The sequence below is a fragment of the Myotis nattereri genome (genome assembly GCF_964212035.1).
Source record: "Myotis nattereri genome assembly, chromosome: 18".
Classification (NCBI taxonomy): domain Eukaryota; kingdom Metazoa; phylum Chordata; class Mammalia; order Chiroptera; family Vespertilionidae; genus Myotis; species Myotis nattereri.
In genome coordinates, this window is record NC_138093.1 from 10,442,579 (window position 1) to 10,465,998 (window position 23,420).

The 23,420-nt window shown below is 44.0% G+C and overlaps 1 protein-coding gene across 2 annotated transcripts in view; it reads right to left on the reverse strand.

The window, feature by feature from the left end:
* LOC308533919 (myomegalin) overlaps positions 1-23,420 on the reverse strand; it is a 140,503-nt gene that overhangs the window by 104,837 nt on the left and 12,246 nt on the right. Inside the window, exons 2-4 of one of the 2 annotated variants that reach the window (XM_081112148.1) lie at positions 17,889-17,944; positions 17,018-17,169; positions 1,176-1,286 (exon numbers count right to left, since the gene is read on the reverse strand). In XM_081112148.1, coding sequence (XP_080968274.1) covers positions 1,176-1,286; positions 17,018-17,169; positions 17,889-17,944 — 319 coding nt within the window. Of the gene's footprint in view, positions 1-1,175; positions 1,287-17,017; positions 17,170-17,888; positions 17,945-23,420 lie in introns of those variants that run through there. The other variant, XM_081112147.1, reaches the window with a different exon arrangement.

The following is a 23,420-nucleotide window of genomic DNA, read 5'->3' on the forward strand; positions in this document are numbered from 1 at the left end:
TCAGAGTAAAACATGGAAATCCAGGAAAAACAGAAAATGTGGCTAAATCCACCCAATGTGGCGGTCCCCATTAGTTGATTTACCAAATAGTCATTTGGGTGTCAGAGACACCAGGAACCCCTCTGACCAAGACCCTATTGGGCAGCCTGTGATGCGTCCCAGGGGCGCACAGGGGTCTTATTTGCACAGTCTCCTTCATAAACAGCTGGAGATTTAGGGTCTCTGATAAAGTCCCCCGAGACCAGCTCCAGGTCACTCAGGCCCCTTCAGCGCCTGCACAGACACTAAGAGGGCTGTGGAAACCAATGTTGTGGAAACCAGTCAGGACGCTTAATCCTTGCACCCCCACAGCCTGATGTCCTCTAGCAAGGTGCTGTCTCATCTCACGCTCAACTCAGCCAATCCCCACCCTAGTCACTCAGCTGTCAATCAAGACAGCCCTCTGGTTCAGGGAAGCCACCCGCTCCCCTCCCCCTCCGCAGGCCTGCTGCTACCTTTTCTTCATGCTCAACTTACCTATTCCTAAGACTGAAAACGCCCAAGATTCTGTATTTAAAACTATTCTACGTAACGACCTTCAAAACTGAACTTGGGCCCAGCCGGTGTGCCCCAGTGGTTGAGCGTCCACCTATGAACTAGGAGGTCAGGGTTTGATTCTGGTCTCCCCAGGGTGGGGCGAGCAGGAGGCAGCCAATCCATGATTCTCTCTCATCACTGATGTTTCTCTCTCTCCCTGTTCCTTTCTCTATGAAATCAATAAAAATATATATATTTTTAAAAACTGAACATGAATTTCTCAAGGAAAAGAAGTGCCCTCCGCGGCTGCCCTATTCTCCACAGCATCATTCTCTGCCTCCACGGGGCCAACCAGAGCTACACGCAGCCCAGAGTCACCTTTGGGGCTTGTTTTAAAATGCAAATTTCCCAGTGCCCCCACCGGTGACTAAGTCAGAATCCCGGGGGAGCTACCTTCTAACCAGCTCCCAAGGCGATTGCTCTGCACGGTTCCACACACACACTGTCGCGGTTTGAGAACCTCTGGTTCAATCCAGCTCCCTCTCTCAGGCTGGGGGGGAACTGGGCTTGGCCAGGCCTGGAGCCCACCTCCCTCGCTAGTGCGCACAGCGCGAGCCAGGAAGGGCCTGGAATATCGGTGCGCCCCTGCCCTCACTCACCCGCTTGTAGATGTCCTCCCGGCTGGCCTCATACTTCTGCTGCATGCGCTCCTCCAGGAAGTAGATGCGCAGCTTGAGGCTGAAGTTCTCCTTCTTCAGGTCATTGAGGTGCTGGGACAGAGTGCGATATCCATTAGACATGGTGGGCTGCCCATGGGGAGGAGCATGCCCAGGCACCCCTTCACCCCAGGAACGTGGTGCGGCTGCACCGAGGCATGAAGCGAGCGGCCGGGGCGCGGTGGAGGCTACGGCGGCGACATGGCCCTGGTGCCTGGCGCTCGCGGGGACTCGGGACGCGGGGCTCACTGCTCTGGGTGCTGGAGCGCAGAGCACTTTCCTTTTTTACCTCCGGCAGATATTTGCGGAATCCCTGACAGAGGAACATGCTGCGTGAACTCAGACACACACACACAAGTGGTGTAACCTGACTCCCAGCCAGGACGCCAAGCTGCCACCCTCCCAGAGCCTCCCAGGCCCAACTGTGGGCAGTTAACAGCTCCTGGGGAAAGAGAGGGGGGTGACCCCGAGGAGCTTCCAGGAAATAGGGAATGGGAGTAATTCAAGGTGATGGTAGGGCTACAAAAAAGAGAAGGAAATGAAGGGCGTTGGGGGGGGGGAGGGGGGAGGAGTGGTATTTAAACTCCTGGTGGCTGATTTGCATATGTGCCCGCGCGCCACACACACACACACACACACACACACACACACACACTCACACACACACACACACACACACACACACACACCCGATGGAGTGTGGCCAGAAGGAAGAAATGAACAAGTGGACACAAAATGGATATCGCACATAGCTAGTCAAATAGCCCCTTTGGGTCAAGTGCAAATCTTAAAGAGCCAGAGGGGTCTCTAATTTCCTTGGATGATCCTAAACCTCTAATCAGTTCCTTCACAGTTTTCTCCCCTGACTTTTCCATCCCCAAGTTGCTTAAATCAATAGTCTTTATTTCCATAACCCCTCCCTTTCCCCATATTATACATCAGAGTCAGCCAAAATTAAAGAGCAACCTTCACATTCACTGGAATGTTTGCAAACTCTGTTTATTGTTACACAAGCTCACAAAACGGCAGGGTCAATGGCTCCTCCCCACAAGGGATGAGGGAAAGAGAGGGTGGAGGAGCGGGTGGGAGGGTAGGGAGGCGTCAGCCTGGAGCCCAGAGATTTCAGCTGGTCCCTGGTTCTAACTCGAGCACCTGCCAAGTGGAGCCAGGCACTCAACACCAGATCCTGCTCCTAGAGCAATTTAAGATCCTTGAATGACAGCTGCAACATTAGCAGGAAGTGTTATTTATACCACATCACAGAGGACATTGAAGGTCACTGGGGGACACACATACCAAACACAGGTTCTTGGTTGCAGTAAATACTGGGTTGAAAACAATTAATATTAACATCCAAAGTAAAGAAGACTAAAGAAAGTTGTACTTCATTCAAGTACTCGCTTCCCCCCAACCTACCTGTTCTTCATTCTTCTAATAATAACTCTTCATCTCCTGAGTCCCCACCAAGTAGTATGTTGGGCATGAGGGATAGAAAGGTGAGGACAGTCCCAAACCTCAAAGAGTTATATGGACGTAGGGGCGTGTTTTTCACTATAATCCTCCAAGCTTGTCACACCTTTTACATTTTATACTGCAATCCAGCACACATACGTGCATGAAGTAAAAGCTTCACAAAGTAATGTTACCTCCACTGCGTGCGATGCACACTGTGTTATCTGTGCTATTTCTCTTTCTGGGAGTGACCCACTGAACTGATGCATTTACACACTGACGTTTCCACCTGAAGTTTGGGAAACGCTGAGGCTATGAGAACCCAGAAGACAAAGTGGTTAATCCTTATTGGGATGATGGCAGAAAACTTCAGAGTTGCACTTGCCCTTCGCTTTGAAAGACAGAAAAAGTTTGGGTGGATAAAGAGGCCTCAGGAGGGCAGAATTAGAACTGGGCATTCTCTCGAGTCAATTTGGATTATAAGTAGTCAACATATTTGATTTACCATAGACTGCTGGCAACTTAAGAGAAAATATTCATTTCTTTAAAAAATGGAGACATTTAAAATCCATGTAGTTATTTTTGTTATATCCATGCTCTTAGAATAAATGAATAAAGTTCAGGAAGAGAAACGTCTAAATTAAAACCCAAGAAGATCCGTTTCTGGTCCCAGCTCTGTTACTAAATGGTTGTATGACCTCAGATGTGCGCTTCTCCAGAGGCCTACCTGTCCTCATTTATAAAATGAAGTGGTTGGAAACTAGGTGGCTTTTAAGGCACCTTCTCGGTCTACGCTCCAAAAGGAATAACCTAGTTCTTATCACCTCCATTTGGCACATGGGGAACCAGGATACCAGATTTGATTAGTCTTTGATAATGTTTGCTATGTCTACTTGGAATCTTTTATCAAGTGAGATAATTTAATGGAAGCTTTGTGAAAAGTAGCATTGCATAAGAATGCAGGGTATTCTTATCTAATTTAGATATTTCTTTCTGCACATTAATAATGCCTATTTCCTCTTATGCCCTGTGGTCCCTTGTTCTTCCATCTGCCCCCTTTTCTGGTTTTTGCTGCTCCTTAAAGTGAGTGCTTAAATGATGCTTAGTCCTTAGCCTTCTGCTTTTTTTTCTCTTCATACTTTCTCCCTTTGAGATTTTATCCACTTTTAGGGCTAACACTTCTGCCTCCTAAACAACCCCCAAATCCCCAGCCAAGTTCTTACCTAAGACCTAGCCCTACACATTGTACTCTTTGCTAGAAAGCTCAAGTGAATGTCCCATCCATACAACCAACCTCACAGCAAAAACATCTGTAGCAGTCTCTTATCATGCCTGCCAGAATTCACTTTGGTCATCTGCTCTGTATTACAGCTAAAGTGATGTTTTCAAAACTCAGATCTTATCCTGTCATTCTCTTACTTAAAACCCTTATCAGGTGTCTCATCCCTCATAGAATGAAAGGAAAACCCCACCATCACCTTTCCTCAAGACACCCTGTCTCTGATTTTATATAAATATATATATATATCTCAGAGATGAAGGGAGAGGGAGAGAGATAGAAACATCAATGATGAGAGAGAATCCCACACCGGGGATCCAGTCCACCGCCTGGGCATGTGCTCTGACTGGGAACCGAACTGTGACCTCCTGGTTCATCGGTCAATGCTCAACCACTGAGCCACGTCGCCGGGCACTACCACTTTTTTCAGGCCCTAATTCACATCCCATCCAAACCAAGTGTTCCCTGCTTCCCCAGCCTGGAAAGATTTCATCATCTTTTGAGTTCCTAAAGCAAATATTTGCCTTTGGCAAGTGCTCACATGCTGCTTCGTGATATTGTTTTTCTGTTGTCTTGAAGGATTGTTTACACCCTTTAGAGCTACTTGACTTGTGTGTTTCTGTTTCTCCAACTAGTCTGTAAGCTTCCCAGGCATTTACATATCTTTCCACATTTACTTCACTCCCACTAAACCGAGCCAGCCTCTCCAGTAACATTCACCCCACTGTACAGCCTGCTAACGAAACAGGAATTTTAGGGGTAAAATAGGACAGGCTTAGGAAATTTCAGAAATTTTGGAAGGGGACCATGGAGGAAGCACAGGGTTGTAGGCAGCAGAAGGTATATTTCCATAGAATAGGGAAGCTGAAAAGCTGCAACAGGTATATTTCCACAGACTGAGGGAGTTGGGAACAGCAAAAGGTCTATATTTACAAAATAAAGAGAAGGAAACCCTTCATCCAGAAGGAGAAGAAAGTCCAGAGGGAATAGGAAAACAATAAGGAAGGTGCGGGGGAGAACTTCACATGTTCCATGTGAGGTTTGAGCTTTGAGCCCAGGTGTTACTATAGTAACCAGTCTAAGAGAATAGTGACCAATCAGAGGGGATATCAAGGCACCAGGATCTGCAGCCTTTATAAGCCATCGGGAAAAAGAACTCAGTGGGACCCTTTCCCCCTCCCCACGTGGGAGTCTGTACTTGTTCTTCAATAAATCACCACCTTTGCTATACCACTTTCTGTCCGTGGATTCATTCTTTGATTCCGGCGGACAAAAAATCCAGGTTCTAGTCCAAAAATTCCGTTTCATTAACAGTCACTTCAACCAGACCGGGGTGTTTTGAGGATATAGTTTGTGCCTTTGTATTCTCATTGCACAGTATTTAGGAAGCAGTCCCTAAATATCTGTTGAACTGATGAATAGATGAGTGTTCAAAATGTAATTGAATTTTGCTAATTATGTTTGTTAAATATGGGCTAGTTTGCTTATATTGTTCTCACAACTTTCCAATAATATAGAATAACTGTAGAAGAATGATGTTTTGTTCACTTAAATTACATGCCCGTCTTGAGCTTTCTTCGGAACCCCAGTCTATACCTCACTTCCTAGCAGAAATTTCCACCTGAATGCAGACATCTCGTACCTGAGATATCAGAAACTCCTGATCCTTCCCGGTGCATATGTTCCTTCCTCGCTGGACCCCAATATTGAATAAGAACTCAATACTTGCAGTTGTTTGGGCCAAAACCTTTGAGTTATTTTGTCTCTTCTTTCTCATACACCATCTCATCTGCCTGTAAATCTTATTATTCTTACTTTCAATGTATCTATATCTATCTATATTTACAGAATCCAACTATATCACCACCCACTGGCACCTCTACCTACCACTCTGGCCAAGATACTTATGATCTCTCTCCTAAATTATCTGAATAGTCCCCTTAACTGGTCTCCCTGCTCCTGCTTTACTCACTATAATCTATTCTTAGCACAAGTCAGAGTGACCCTTCTAAAATACGCCAGGTCACTCCTCTGCTGGAAACCCCTACTGGCTTCCCATCTAATTTAGAGCGAAACACAGAATCGTTCCATTAGCCCATAAGGCCCAAAGCACTACTTAATCTGGAGTCTCTCCTTGCTCTTTTACTTTTTTCCTCCTCCTCTCCCCCTACACACTCTGCACCAGGCACATTATTTCTCTTTGCTATTTCTCAAAAGCAGTCAACACACTCCCTCCTCAGAGCCTTTGAGCTTGTTGATCCTCCATATGGTTTGCATTCTCTGTATAATTAAAACTGTAACTTACTCTGTGCCTCACCTCAGCACTCATATTGCCATTGTTTTTTTTTCTTCCATAGCACTATCATCATCTAAAATGTCATATTTACTTACGTATTTTGTTTCTTGATTGCCTTCCCCCCACTAGCATAAAAACTCCAGGATTTGCCCTAGCCAGCTTGGCTCAGTGGATAGAGCATCAGCCTGCGGACTGAAGGGTCCCAGGTTCGATTCTGGCCAAGGGCACATGCCTGGGTTGCGGGCTCCATCCCCAGTGTGGGGTGTGCAGGAGGCAGCCAATCAATGATTCTCTCTCATCATTGATGTTTCTATCTCTCTTCTTCTCCCTTCCTCTCTGAAATCAATAAAGAAATATTTAAAAAAAAACAAACAAAAAAAAACTCCAGGATTTTTGCCTGTTTTGTTCAACAGGCAAGAGTGGTGCTCAGTAAGTATTTGCTGGATAACAGAAGAGATGACTAGTTAACACATTGCAGACCTGAAGTTTTATCGCTAGCTTTACCCAGTGGCCAGATAAGTTTCTATTGAACGAGTACAAAAAACCTTTTACATAAATGTTAAAGGCACGCTTTAAAATTAAATACCCATTGTATTTTGAAGTCATTTATTACATGTTCTTAGAAGCTAATATCTTTTTAAAGAATTCTCATGATTGGTCACAAGCATTAGAACAGAAAACAACAGAATTCTTGTGATCTGTCCGCAATGTATTAACTTACTGACTGGATTTAATCCTACGAGAACTCAATCTGTGTACAAAATTAGATGTTTTAGGATGAAGACCATATATAAAGGCATCCTTCTTCTTTATAAAAAAGTTATCTTAAAAGACTAATTTTGGCCCTAACCGGTTTGGCTCAGTGGATAGAGCGTCGGCCTGTGGACTGAAGGGTTCCAGGTTCAATTCTGGTCAAGGGCATGTACTTGGTTGCAGGCACATCCCCAGTAGGGGGTGTGCAGGAGGCAGCTGATTGATATTTCTCTCTCATCGATGTTTCTAACTCTCTATTCCTCTCCTTTCCTCTCTGTAAAAAAAAAATCAATAATATATATATGTATATATATATATATATATACATATATATATACATATATATTTTTTTTAAAAGACTAATTTTGATATACAATGCAGAATCTGAACTTTGTATGAGTTCTGAACAAATGGGGTATAATATATGACAAATTATAATTCAAGGACAATCTGAACTGTACAAATTGTAAAAACCTTAGAAATCAGGAAAGAGAGCTGTCAAAAGGTTCCACAGAGAACTGGCATCTCAGCTCTCCTTTAAGGATGAGTCGCGTGTGGCTAGGCTTGGGGGAGAATGTAAGGCAATCAAGGCAGGTGGAGCTTAAGCAAAGGTGCAGAGAGCCAACTGGACGGAGACAATGACACATACTGTCCTGTAATGAGGAACAGAGAGGATGGGGGTGAAGAACCATTTTCAGGAGATCTTGAAAGTCAGGGTGAGGAGCCTCTAGGCCAGCGGTTCTCAACCTGTGGGTCGCGACCCCTTTGGGGATCGAACAACCCTTTCACAGGGGTCGCCTAAGACCATCGAAAACACATATATAATTACATATTGTTTTTGTGATTAATCACTATGCTTTCATTATGTTCAACTTGTAACAATGAAAATACATTCTGCATATCAGATATTTACATTACGATTCATAACAGTAGCAAAATTACAGGTATGAAGTAGCAACGAAAATAATTTTATGGTTGGGGATCACCACAACATGAGGACTGTATTAAAGGGTTGCAGCATTAGGAAGGTTGAGAACCACTGCTCTAGGCACATCCTGGCTCTCAATTTAGACAAAGGGTGAGGAGAAAGGCCTGGGGGGTGGGGAGGGCCAGAAACTGCTTACTCAGAAAACTGTTTTGTTTATTGCTTATGTCTGTTGTTTATAGCAAACAAAAATGCACATCCCCGAGATGCACACCAGACCTACTGAACCAGGGCCTCTCCCCCTGGCTCATGTGTTTCCATTAAGCTCTGAATTACTTAGGAAATGAACATGAGCCAGGTTGGCCGGGCCCTACCTCTTTTTTCAGTGCTTCTGTCTTTGTTCTTTCTTTCTCACACAGTGCATTGAAAACCTTTACTCTTCCCTAAAAATATTTTTTTCCAAACATTAATGGCTCTCCCCTGCTCATTCCTTAATTTCTACTGCTTCTTAATGTATTAGTTCAAGCTGGAAATAAGACTTTAATAAGGACTCGATCAATGCCAACAATAGTAGGAGGATTACAACCCAGCTGTCGCATGTCATGCCCCATTAACACAAACAACTGTCAAGTCAGTCTTTTAAAAAAAACTCAGCTTCACATTGGCCTGATCATATTCAGACCCCCCACATAGCTCTTCTAAATGGAAATGCTTGAAAACATACTAATCTTTTACCATTCTCTCTCCTAAAAATAAACTTCCACTCTGCTACAAATGATTAATCATCTTAATACATTGGGGACGGATCACGAGAATTCTCGTGTTTCCTGTTCTAAGGTTTGTGGCCAATCACAAGAATTCTTTAAAAAGATATCAGCTTGTAAGAACATGTAATAAATAACTTCAAAATGCAATGGGCATTGCATTTTAAAACATGCCTATAACATTTATGTAAAACGTTTTTTGTACTCGTTCAATAGAAACTTTTCTGGCCACTGGGTAAAGCTAACAATAAAACTACTGGTCCACAATGTGTTAATTGACACATTCTTTTCAAATATAATAGCACTTCTGCAATTTAAACTATATTAATTTGATATCTGTTATAATTCACATCGTTATATTGCATGAAAGTAAAAATAGCCTTAAATAATATGGTAAATAGAGAAACAGGAGAATACTATTTTAAGTAACTTTTGACACTATACTATTCATTTACAAATAGGCAACAAATATTATCACTGTTATGAATATTTATCTAGGTGAAGTAGCTGGGCATTGTGGGAAGAACAAAAGCTTTTGAACCAAGGAGATGTAGGTTCAAATCCCAGTTCTGCTATTTTCTAATTGTGTAACTTTGGGAAAATTACTTACTAGTAATTAACTATTGGAAAATTACTTACTAGTAATTAACTATAGGAAAGGAGTCAGGAGACAGATCTGGATAGGCTATTAAGAAGCTTGTAACTACATCTGAAATGCTAACTTTTGTTTTTTTAATCTGAGGCAAATACAGTGAAAATAATATTTGGTATAATTTAGATATTGGGTACAATGACAGTGTTTTATTAGTCTCTGTACATTCCTGTTGTTTGTAAAATAGCTAGATACAAGGATAAATTCTCTAGTAGAGTTGGATATAGTAAACTTATTGTCACACTCCATCCACACATCCATTCACCATTTCTTTTTTAAATCCTCATCTGAGGATATTTTTCCATTGATTTTTAGAGAGAGTGGAAGAGAGAGGGAAAGACAGAGAGAAATATTGATGGGAGAGAAATACATCAATTGGTTGCCTCCTGCACGAGCTCCGACCAGGTCCTGGGCCAGCGAGGAGCCTGCAACCAAGGTACATGCCCTTGACCAGAATTGAACCTGGGACCCTTTAGTCCACAGGCCAATATTCGATCGACTAAATCAAACCAGCTAGGGCCATTCACCAAATATTTATTGAGCACTTACATTATGAGAGTAAATGTCCTGTCACAAAAGGAGCTTAAACTGATTTTTTTTTTTTTATGATAAAGTTTCAGTTAAAAGCAAGTGGTTTAGAACTGATCATTTCAAAATGTTCTGCTTAGATTAGGGGGCCCTAACATAAAGGCTAGATGAAGTATCCTTTAAATGGCCCTCAATATAAAAAACTCATGGGCCGCCCTGACTGGTTTGGCTCAGTGGATAGAGTGTCGGCCTTCGGACTGAAAGGACCCAGGTTCGATTCTGGTCAAGGGCATGTACCTGGGTTGCGGGCACATCCCCGGTAGGAGATGTGCAGGAGGCAGCTGGTCGATGTTTCTCTCTCATCGATGTTTCTAACTCTCTATTCCTCTCCCTTCCTCTCTGTAAAAACAAAATCAATAAAATATATATTTTTTAAAATAAAAAACTCATGGGTTATGTTTTACCAATTAAGGTTTTGTTACAAGCCTGAGATAAAACAAAAGGAAATATAGATCCACTCGGATTTGCTACAGGAAAAACATACTCCTGAAGCGGCCCTGAAGAAAATGCCTGACTTTTGGAGACCATTCCAACAAGGAGAGTGTCAACCAAAGTCAACGAACTTGGTCTTCCACTCCTCAACCCTTTCATTCCCACCCAGGGTTTCTGACCCACATTCAGATGTCAGCTGGTGATGAGGCCTGCTCATAAAGCAGACTGCAATTCTACAAAGACCTTTTTTTTCTTTTGAGTTGCACAATAAACACATCTTTCTTCTGAAACTCTGTTTCTGAAATTTCAACATCATTCCTGAAGTTGCAGCATCTTTTAAATGCTATCATATTACTATCATTCCATTTTCTCCCCTAACACTCAGATCCCCATCCTCTGCGCAGCCTTTTCTTGAAATAACTGTCTGGACGCCCAGAGATCTAAGAGCAGAGCTGTTCCATCAGGTCGATAAACAACCCCATCTCAGGCAGCAGCATCGTGTGGATGAAGGAGGGGTTCAGACAATATCCCTGCTGCCCTCCCCGACCAGAGATGCACACCCACGCCACCCCCTGATCCTGGAATAACAAGGTGCTGTCGTCATCACCACAGTAGAGCACTGTGAACTCTATAAAACAGAAACAAAACAAATAACAAATTCCCTGACTTCCAAAAATACATGGCGCAGCCAGAAGCAGTGCTGTCAGACAGTGAAATGCGCTCCACGCAGAAAGGACAGCTGAGCTGCACCGATGCTGGCAGCTCCCAAGGGCTCCTAGGCTCCAAACTCGACCCTCCATCAGCGTGGCTCCATCTATAGCAACAGGACTCGGTGTTGTCTGTTCACAGTTGGTTCAACCCAGGAAGAGCTTCTAATGCTCAAGGGGGGTCCTATCAATTGACGGCCTCACCTGTTTTTCTAGATTTCCAACCAGCCTTTCTCCATACTTTTCTAGGAAAGAAGGCGATTTCAGAGGCACAGTTAGGACGTTCTCCAGGTGGATGAGCTAAGAGTTCACAGTGTATCATAAACAACCATGGTTGCAACAACGAGGCTTTGACCAGGAGTAGAGGCTAGTTAGGGGGAGACACTGCCAACTTGAACTTGTCAACACTAGTGCTCCAGCCATGACAACAACCCTCCTGTTTCTGAATTCACTATGCTGTCTGCTGCCCCGGACTTGTCCTGGGATCAGTGTTTGCCTGGAAAGCCATTCCTCTTCCCTGCCCACTCGGCTCTGACTGTCACCAGCTCGCCCTGGAGGAGTTGACTGATAGCACCCATTGAAGGAAGCCGATCTGACCCTAAAGCCAGGGGAGGGCCCCTCTCCAGTGCTTCCTACTCTTGTCCTTGGGATTACCTGTTTGACTGTCTTGCCAATTCAATGGAGAGTCCCTTAAGAGCAGAAGGATCGCCTTAATTTCCCTCCAAAAATGAAAACCCCTTTCCTAGCTTTTGGCCTTTGTTGCTGGTGGTTTAATGATTATACAAGAACTACATGTGCCTGCTTCAGTGGTTCCCCTTCTCAGTGGATGGCATCACCTAGTTGAGATGCCCAAGCAAGAAAGCTTGATATCATTCATTCATCCAAAACACAGCAAAGAGAGAAAAGAGGCATGCCTGCTATAACTAGGCACTCCGCTATCTAGTGGTGAATGAGATGAATCCAGTCTCTGCTATCATGGAGCTCAGATCCTAAGAGAGAAGAGAGACTCTGAACACACATATCATGTTATTAAAGGAAAAGTACAAGGTGCTCTGGAAGTTTACAACAGGTGACACCCTACCCTGCCATGGGAATGGAGATGAATTGGTGGGAGGTCATATTTAGGCTTCTTCTCTATCACGGGTCGTACATCCAATCAATTGTTTAGTCTTGTTAGTTCTGCATCTGACATCTCTCTTTCCCCTGTCCATTTCTCTCATCCTATCGGTCACCACTACCAACCTTTATCTGGACTACTCCACAGCCTCCTAACTGCCTCTCTGCCTTAGACTGACTCCTCCAATCCACAATCCATACAGAAGCCAAAGGGATGTTTCAAAAGGGAAAATCTGATCACGTCACCTCCCTGTGCAGAAGCTTTCAATGGTTCCCAAAGAGCGCCGATAAAAATTAAAATCCTTTACATAACTTGCAAGGCCCTGTGTACTGGTCTCGGCCTCTCTCTCTCTCTCTCTCTCTCTCTCTCTCTCTTCCCCCCCCTTCTCCTCTCCCCCTTCCTCTCTCTCTAAAATCAATGAAAACATATCCTCATGTGAGGATTAAAACACTGTGTGGATAAGAGTTCAGGCTCTGGCCCTTGCTGGTTTGGCTCAGTGGATAGAGCATTGGATTGCAGATTGGAAGGTTCCGTGTTCGATTCCAGTCAAGGGCACATGCTCAGGTTGCAGGCTCAATCCCAAGTGGGGGTGTGCAGGAGGTAGCCGATCAGTGATACTCTCTCATCATTGATGCTTCTATCTCTCTCTCCCTCTCCCTTCTTCTCTGAAATCAATAAAAAAATATTTTTTTTTTTTAAAAAAGAGTTCAGGCTCTGACATAAGTACACTTCTGCTCAAATCCCAGCTCAGCCCTTTCTAACAATCACTATCTTTTTCTGGTTTCAGTGTCCCTCTCTGCACGGATCAAGATAATGGTTGTGCCAACCTCGGTTTACTGTTATAAGGACATGAACAAGATAATTCAAGTCAAGTGCATCCACAGAGCCCTGGGCACTGTAAGCACTCAATAAATGTTAACTGGCATCATCACTTTTGTTGCTATTTTTAAAAATTATTTTTGGAATGGAAATTATTACTGGAATGAAAATTCCTCAAGGTCCATAGGAAGAAGACAGAGCTCTCTTCATTAAGTGAAGAAGAGACATTTACACATGTTTATATTAATACAAATTTTAGAATGTTTTTCTAATATTTGGGTTTTAAAGACATACATTTCCTTAGCAAATGTTCTAACCTTGTGATATTTCTTCCCCTGTTGCCTTAGCTGTTATTTAAATTAAATCTTGGATGACTTAAATTTCATGTACCCCAATCAGACTGTACACTCTTTGAGAATGGTAACTTGTATGCAACTCTGTATCCTCTACATCACTCAGAATCAGCCCTTTTATTAATAGTTCTTTAAAAAAAAAGACTGTGTTGATAATATCTGACAATGTTGCTTAAGAATGAAACTGTTTCTGAAGTTCTGTGGAATGACTGTGGAATCCTCCTGAAAAGTCATGTTTAGAAAGAAGAAAATTCTGTCCTTATGATTGCTGAAAGTTTAGGATTGCCCCCTTCCCTTCTCATCTAATAACTTAAAATTTTTTATTTATTGATTGATTTTAGAGAGGGAGAGGAAGAGAGAGAGAGAAACATCGATTTTGTTGTTCCACTTCTCTGTGCACTCAATGGTTAATGCTTGTATGTTTGATACCTGACCAGGGATCAAACCCGCAACCTTGGCATATGGGGACGACGCTCCCACCAACTGGGCTACCCAGCCAGGGTCCTCTAATAACTTTCTGAATGCCCCCAAACACCAGCAAAAACGAAGTCAGTATGCTTGGGGAACTGTGGTTTTGGAGGCATAACTGCCGGGTTGTTTGTTTTTAGTGAACATGCTCTTCACTGGTCGCATTCATTTCTCAAGGCTGTAATTAGAGAGAAACTCCCCAGAAGCACTGAAGCTGCTGGACCTAAAGCCAGCGGAGATCTGATCCTGATTCACTTAACCCAGAACAGGAGACCCAGACTGTGAGAATTCGGATCTCCAGAAAGGCAGAAAAGTCCCTTCTAGGACTTGTCCTCCCACCCCCACCCCCACCACCACCACCACACACATACACACACACACAGATTTCAAGATTCAAGTGGAAAATTTTTCCAGGATGGGTGGAGCCTCACCCAGCTGACTCACTGTGGCTGGATTCAAACTATCAGACGACCAGGGAAACCTGGCATCACACTATAATTAGGCAAACACTGCAGCTGGGTTTGCTAGTATTTTCATGTTCAAGACAACATTATTAAAAACTAGAGGCCCGGTGCACGAAATTCATGCAAGATTAGGCCTTCCTTCCCCCGGCTGCTGGCACTGGCTTCCCTCTGGCACCCAGGACCCAGGCTTCCCTCGCAGCCCCAGCTTCGTCTGGAAGGTCATCCGGAAGGACGTCTGGTCTAATTAGCATATTACCCTTTTATTATTATAGATGTGTAAACAGGAGAAAGCAGTGGAGGCCCCCTTTAGACCTTACGGCCACAGGCCCCCACATCTCCATAGCTTTTCTATAGCATCTGACATTTGATTCTACACATAAAACCACACTACGCACATTTCGCCAATCTAACTCTCTTTCTTGGAATGGTCCACTCATTTCCCTAGGAACCTTGGAAATCACTGGAGTAATCATGGTTCTGTCCCTTTAAACCAGTATAGCTTTAGGTAAGTTATTTGAGTCTTGGTCACTTCATCGGTCTAACAGATGTAATAATATCTATCTCAAAATTAGGAGAATAAACTAAAAAATAGTTGAAATAAAATATATTAAGTATTGCCCTGGCCGGTGGCTCAGTTGATTGGAGCATCTTCCATACACCAAAAGGTTGCAAGTTTGATTCCCAGTCAGGGCACATACCTAGGTTTCAGGTTCAATCCCTGGTCGGTGCAAGTACTGGGGGTGGGGAGGACAGCTGATTGATGTTTCTCTCATGTCGATGTTTCTCTCCTCTCCTCCCCTCCCCTTTCCTCCCTTCACCTGTTCTCTCTCTCTCTCTCTCTCTCTCTCTCTCTCTCTCTCTCTCTCTGCCCCCCCTCTCATTAAGTGAGATAATACTGCAATACTTAAAACAGTACCTGACACATAGAAAGTGATCAAGATGTGATAGCTAGTACTGTCTACCTGCTGCTCTATTCTCCTCATCCCAGACATGCTGGGGAAAGCATGCAAGGAGTTTTTCTCAACACCGTTTATAGGTAAGAATCTTTCTGACCCAATAACCTGTCTGGATTTATAATCATGGTACATAAACTCCATAACCCTGAAAAAGTCAGTTTCTTAGTCCCAGCAATGACATTTCTGACAAAAAAGTGTCATAGCCCTTGTTTCTTATGTATTACTTCACACACAGGGGAGAGAGATTTTAAATATCTCCTATTGGCCTTTTCTGTGTCTTGCATCGGTTTCTGTCCATGGTCCCCAGCATTGAGAACAAGGACTAATCAGGGATCTTAGACCTGGATGTTAAGAGAAAGGACTTAGACATCCATACCTGAACGTCAGGTGACTTCTGTTTGTCACCCAACTCGGCCCTTTATCTCCCCTCCCCCCCACAGCATCCGGCCATTCATTCTGTCAGTGTAGGTGACACCCCCGACTTCCAGGTTCCAAATGGCCTCTCAACCAAAAGGAACCTACAGGCAGACTGGCTTTCTGAGAGCCCCGCCCTCAGCTCTGAGGAGCCCTGCCACTCTGCTCACCCCTGGGTGCTTACACAGAATCCAAAGGTGAACAAAGAGGGAGGGGCTGGGTGTTACCAGCCCAACTCCCACCCCCAGCACCACAGCGGTTCAGAGGTTTAGTCTTCAAAAGCCACTTAATATTCCTGCAAACTCTCTGTGTCTTAAAAACACACACCCAGTATCCATGACAACACTGGGTGAAAACAAAGCCAAGGCAAGAACAAGCTGTTTAATTCTCAAGCCCACGGGACGTGGCGCATCTCTGTCCACAGGAAATCTGGCAGGATGCACAGTAGGTCCTAATGAAACATTTCTATTTAAAAACTGAGAGAAGACGGGGAAAACCCATGTCAACACAGCTTTATTAACCCTGTTTTGAAAATGGAATTTTATTATTTTATGTCAAAAGCTATCAATTCAAGAATAGAAGAAACCCACGGGTCTGAGTGCATTTACACAATACTGGTGTGTGGCCTGACACCTGGGTAACCCCCAGGGGGCACCAAAGAACTATTTCTATTTTTAGCACACAGGGGTATAAGAAATCCTGGGTGCTCTTTCCAGACCCTATAAATGCCAGTAGATGGGTCTTATTGTGCAGGCCATATAAATGCCAGAAGATGGGTGCTACTGTACATCCTTCCTGGGGTCAATCCAGGGCACAGGGAGCTGGGGTCCTGAATTACATTATCCATAATCTGGCCTGGCCAAATCTAAGGGTAAACATATCAAGGTGCTGAGCACATCAAGAGTTGAAGCAGGAGTTCTGAGCCACAATGACAGATTCTTGTTGAGCAGCAAATGGTTGTGGCTGAGCCGCCTCACACCACAGACAGTATCCAGATGTGTAGGTTGTGTCCAAGCCAGCTACAGAGAGGATAATGCCAGCCACGTGGACTGGATTCCCTGGGCTCAGGTGCCATTTAAACCTCCTGAATTGATCTGAGAAGTAAACCAGGGACAAAAATGGCGAGGCAGCGGAATCGCAGCCTCAGGCCGCTCACTGCCCACAAACCACAGCGCTCAGGCACACAGCTAATAGTGCAGGTGCTTTATTGGGGCACATGCTCGTACAAGAGGCGCCATTATGGTAAGAATGCCCACACCAGAGCAAGCCATGGATCACAGTTTTATAAGACATCACTACCTATGGGACTCCTCCGAGTTGGGATAACAACTAACCATGCGACTTACCTTCTCAAAGTCTCGGAGAGCCTGGGTCTGCACCTGAGGGGCTTTTTCAAAGGCTCTCAGGTAATGTGTCTGCCCAAAGGGGACCTTCTCACCACTTCTCCAGGTCTGTGACTGCACGGGAGGGCCCCGATCTTTAGCATCACTGAGGAAAGCTGCCAGTGAAACAGAACAACAGATGATGTCACATAATGGTGGCACTGTGATCACTGTAGATTAACATATGCAACTACAAATGCTAGTTTTAAATGACTCTGAAGTCCCTAACATGTTCCAATTATAAACTTTTCCCCACATGGTGCATATGAACTATCTGTGCTCCGAGGCTGGTATGAAAAAGGCGGATCACTTGGCAAAGTGAAATCCTCAAATGATTAAGTTTTTGTGAAAACCTGAAAAGAGAGAGCCATCTTCACACTGGTTTTGTAATTTAGGTAGATCTCTGGCTAATGTTAGGGCAGTCATGATGAGAACGTATTATGAATACATTAATAACTATATTTACTGGATGCTTATTCCTTCACGGGCTCTGTTCTAAGAGCTCTTGCCACTTAACCTCACTTGTGAGCTTGACACTGTTATTATACTCATTTTAATGGTGTATTACAGTGAAGATTTCTGGCAGACTCTATTTTAATCAACTTACAAGTGACTCTAACCTTGCGATTACAGCATCATTAAAAGTCTAGAGTTCACACACGGATTCACTGCATGTGCTGGCCAGGTGAGGAGTTACATGCCACAGTAGCATGTTTGAAAATTCACAAAGAGTCTGAAGACACTGCCATGGTGAATTTAAAGGTCTGTGATTCAAGGGATTTATGACCAGCAGGAAACCAAGAATTTAACAAGACAAGGCCCATGGCTTCCTTACCTGCTGCATGAGTTGTTCTGGGTACCATCTCCCCATCATCCTCTGAAAAATAATCTCTGTAAAGAGAAACAAATAATTCATGAGATAACCTCTCACCGGGTCCCCAATCCCTGGGGTGACAAGACACCTACCTATGTTCTGTTTTCATTTATTTCTCCACAAGTATTCACTAAACTCCTACTAAGCTTCAGGGACAGTGGTAAGTGCTGGAAATACAAAGACAAACCCCGTCAGTAGGGTTTCTATCCTCAATCAGTAGTACACCTAGAGATGGCCATAGACTAAACAATTCCACAAGCATTGAATTACCAAGTGGCAAATGCTATGAAGGAAAATGCAGAGTAAGTTAACCAGTAGAGAGACTGAGAGAAACTCAGAATAGGGGACATTAAAACTGAGATAAAGAGAACGTCAACCATGCCGTAGCCCTTTTGGCTCAGTGGATGAAGCATTGGCCTGTGGCCCAAAGAGTCCCGGATTCGATTCCAGTCAAGGGCATGTACCTCAGTTGCAGGCTCCTCCCCGGACCAGACCCTGGTCAGGGTGTGTGCAGGAGGCAACCAATCGTTGTGTTTCTCTCACATGGATATTTCTCTCTGTCTTTCCCTCTCTCTTCCACTCTCTCTAAAAATCAATAGGAAAACATCATCGGTCCCAGATATGTTTCTTTCTTCAACAGTGTTTGCATGAAACAGACCCAGGGACACTCCTTCCAGCCTCCGACCATTCTCCTGTGTCTTATCCAGTCACCACCTTCAGAACCACCTCCGGGACCAGCCACACACTGGTTTTTTTTCTACCTTAACTCCTTATTGATGAACAGCCATGAGCTTCCAAATTCATCATACTTATTCCACCGACGTGGAGGCTGCGGTCAACGGCCTGGCCAAACTGCATCTGCGGGCCTCCTACACCTACCGCTCTCTGGGCTTCTATTTTTACTGGGACAATGTGGCTCTCGAGGGCAGGGGGCCACTTCTAAAAAGGAGCCCGAGGGTGCTGAGCGCCTCTTAAATGGCAAAACAAGCGTGGTGGCCACATTCTCTTCCAGGATGTGCTGAAGCCTCCCAAGATGAGTGGGCAAAACTCAGGACGCCATGGCAGCCGCCCTGGCCTTGGAGAGGAACCTGAACCAGGCCCTTTTGGAGCCATAGGCCCTGGTTCTACCCGCGCAGACTCTCATCTCTGTGACTTCCTGGAGAACCACTTCCGGGGTGAGGAGGTGAAACTCATCAAGAAGATGGGCGACACCTGCCTCACCTCCGCAGGCCGCTGGCCCCCAGGCTAGGCTGGGTGAGTATCTCTTCGAAAGACTCAACCACAAGCACGACTTGTGAGAGGCCCCTCTACATCCCCTGGTCTTGGCTTTTACCTGAGCCTCTTCCTGAAACTACTAACCATTCTTTTAACCACCCTGAAGCCCTTTCCATGCATTGGACCAAATGAAAAAATAAAGCTCTTTGCAGCAAAATAAAAAAGAAAGAAAAGAAAAATATTTTCGAGTGAGAATTAAAAAAAAAAGAGAGAGAATGTCAACCAGATGAAAAATGGGAACAGAAGAGTATTCCAACATGAGGGAACAGCAAAGAAACTGAGTCGGAAAGGAACAGAGAAAATCTGATTGGGACCAGACTTTGTCTGGCCTTGTGGGATAGGGAAGGATATTGAGTTTTATATGAAGGGCAATGGAAACCACTGAAGGATTTTAAATCAGGGAATGAATGGTAAATGACCAGGTTTAGATTTTAGACAGATCATTCTGACTGTTGAGTGATACTGCGTGGAGGGAACAAGGATAGACAGGGAAAGCAAGGAGTTATAATCATTTTAACCAAAGAAAATGACCTGGAGATGGAGAAAAGCAAAAAAATTCAAGATATGTTTAGGAAGTAGAATTGGCATAGAAATCAAAGTCTACTAATGGAAATGCTAAAAACACCAATATTCAGTAGCAAGAGGTGTATCTATCCACAATAAAGATCACCATTCCCTAGCACAGAAGGGGGGAAATCTCAAAATTATTAACAAATACTTGTCAAGCACTTAATATGTTCTTAGGCACTGTTTTAGGCACAAATGTATAGTGAACAAAACAGACAAAAACGCCAGCGGTGTGGCTCAGATGGTTGAGCATCATGCCATGCACCAAGAGGTCATTGGCTCGATCCCGGTCAGGGCACATGCCCAGGTCTCAGACTTGATCCCCAGTAGGGGGCATGCCGAAGGCAGTGGATGGATGTTTCTCTCTCATTGATGTTTCTCTCTCCCTCTCCCTCCCTCTAAAATCAATAACAACATATTTTTAAAAACTAAAAAAATAAATAAATAAATAAAAATTAGAGATGAGGATAGGGAGTGCTGGAGCAATGGGGTACGTGTGACGATTTTCACTAGGCGAGGTTTCTCTGAAAGGCACTACGGGTAGCCTCGGGGTATTGGGGGAAGAATTTTCTAAGCAGAGAAAATCAAAAGCAACGGCTCTTAGAAGGGGACACGCCAGGGTGGTTTTAGAACAGCGAGGAGGCCAGTGTGGCTGGGCAGAGTGAGCACGTGGTGAGTAGCGGGAGGGGAGGTCAGGGGAGTAACGGGAAGGCTGGACGGGAGCAGACTATCCAAAGCCTTTTGGGACACTGAGAGGCATTGAGCCACTGGAGTCTTGTGCGGCTAAAAGAGAGATGAACTGAGTGGCGAATGTTTTAAAGGGGCTGGCTGCTGTTTTGACACCAGACTGGCTGGGTGGGGAAGGCAGAAACAGAGAGATCATTGCAATAATCCTACAATGAGATGCTTTCAACATTTAGCTTATTCCTTAAACCTTGGATACTCCCAGTTGGTTGCTGGAAAAATAATTCTGTAGGCAGAGATTTAGAGGGCTTCTCTTTTTTAAAAAGCCATTCACAGGGAGGCATTTCTTCCGAAATTGTTGATGTTCTTTTTTCACTGTCTCAGGTCTGGATCTTGGCACGAATCTTCACTTTGTTAATTTCCAGATGGACATGAAAGTACCAGAAAGGACACATTTGTCTACACACACCACCTGCCAAGTCTCGATTATGCAAAAGCAGATCGCCAGTTGGTGGTTCCTTCCAGGCCCCCTGCCTCTTTCCTTTTCCACTTCTCATTAAAAACTTCCCTTGTGAGTGGACAATGGAAGAGATAAATGTACTACTTGGATATTGACACTACCAGCCAGAATAATATCTTGGAAAATCTGTAGAGACTAAAGCTTATACTTGGCTGCTTCTATTCACAAGTTAGATGAATTCCTTTATGCTCAGCCCATAGACCTAGGTAGCCACCGGGAGCAGGGTCATTCCTCAGGCCACATTCAGCCCATCCAACATGTTCTATTTGGTCAAAGCAGAGTTGACCCATTTCTAACTTCTCTTGGAAAATGAATGGGTCTAGCAATACTTGGCCTGCCTTCCCACACGCGGATAACCTGCCACCTTTAAACAAAACAGGTGTATTCTCCAGTTTGCCATAGTCCCTTCTCAGTCCCAACTCATGAACTCTCTGTGATACCTGCCGGACTCCGTACAGGTCTTGGAGGCTATTTTCCTGATATTGATAAAGCACAGACAGATTTCATTTCTGCTTACAGACACAGTCTCGAGTAACCTATTGGCTTTAGCACATATATCATTAATCTGTGATTATAAGCTACTAACTGTCTTATGATGTCACTTTTACTTCTTCTGGCCTTCAATTTCCTCAAATATTTGTAAAAGAAGTATATGAATTTCTACAGTTCCTTACAGTATTTATGCAATTCTATTCTAGTAGATGCTTAAGCATAAACCCATTTTAATACTTTCCAAATATCTGGGGAACTGTCCAGACATGATCTCATTCAATCCTCCTTGCTATGAAGATTCCACATTCAAGATCCATCAGGAGCAGGTTACAGCAAGGCCATGCATATGGGCCCTCTGAGATACCTCACCTTCTCTGCGCTGCCCACACCCACTCGGAGCTAGCTGTCTGCCCAGGATGAATCAATAACTGAAAGGGTAGAGAGGATGGATACCGAGTTAATGGGATTATTGTAGTCTCTGGAGGTTTTTAAAAAATCACTTTAACTCTATTAACAGCTCAAGTTCCCTCTTATTGCCAGAGAGTGGGACTCACTCAGCTGCTCCAAAAGGTTGGTAAGGAATCTGATGCTCCCCCAGGGAAGCGGGGCTCATGGTGAAGAAACACAGGGTATATGTTCAGGGGAGTGCAATTCATGCATCTGATAAACCAAAGTGCAAAGAGAATTGGAGTATGCTACAGACCGGCTCCAAGCTTGCCCCCCTGTCATCCCACACACATCATATACACAAAGCAGTAATATATGTTGGTAAATTCTTCCGTATTACCCAAGTCTGGAAAAAACCTGGTTATCTTTTGTCCCAGTTTCTAAAATTCAAGTGTTTCTAGATTTCTTTTTTTAACACGATTGACTCATGCTCAGTGAGTGTGTGGTTCGCCAGGGCATTTGTAGCTCTCCTGCATACATGGACATATATGATCTTTCCCCCAAGATGCTTTTCCCTTAAATGTAGCTTTTCCAGTACAAATGAACTACACTTTCTCTCAATGAGCCTCATCCTTTTCTCCCTACCTCATTCATCTGTTGATACTGACACCAATTACACTAAAATTACACTCATTAATTTTTATCAGGACATTCTTCTGCTTAATTTGAAGAGCCAAGCATTTTCCAAGTACAATCCACCCACCGGCTGTTCACCTACTTAATTTCTGATGGTATATTACCCACATTTTCATGATTTGCTCATAAGCAGCTATGAAGACACTGGACTCAAACTATGACATTCAATATCTCCTATTACTAGCTTTCCCTATAGTTTTCCAGGGTGTTTAGGTTGAGTATGATCAGAAAACAACTGCTCCTCCCAAAGCCACCTGCTACACTCTGATACTCTGATGCTGTCGAATTGTGCTCTGATCATTTCTTCCAGCAACTTTCTAAGTACATATGGTAGCTTCACTTCTGTCAGGAATACCCAAGGCGCTCGATTTTGCTTTGCTTGAAAATGGCCACTGATATAGCTCCTTTCCAAGGTTTGAGCAGTTCGCTGGTCCCACCAGTCTAGTCTCTCATCACACTGTGGGGAGGGGTAGAAACTTAAGCTTTTCTGCCTTAGCAAAGGGTGACACCACAACCGAGCCCACAGGGGGATATTCTCTATGAGGCAGCCATAAGCCGTCCTTTGCAAACTGCATACGTGGCGTTGCTGCCTTGCATTGGCCTGTTTAATCTGTCGAATGAGAAGAGGAATGGATCATGCTAATGGACCATATTATACATGAGCAATGGCAAGATGGTGATTGGACAACTTCACCATCACAAAGCAGGCTGTGCAACAAGTCTTTGAACGGAATGAAATATTAGTACCCCTGGACCAAACTCACCCCAAACTATTTAAAAAGAGGTGTTGTCTATCTAGGTCCCATTACTTTTTCCTTCTTAGTCTCACCTATTAAGATCATTAATCTAGGGCTAATTCTTCCCATATGAGT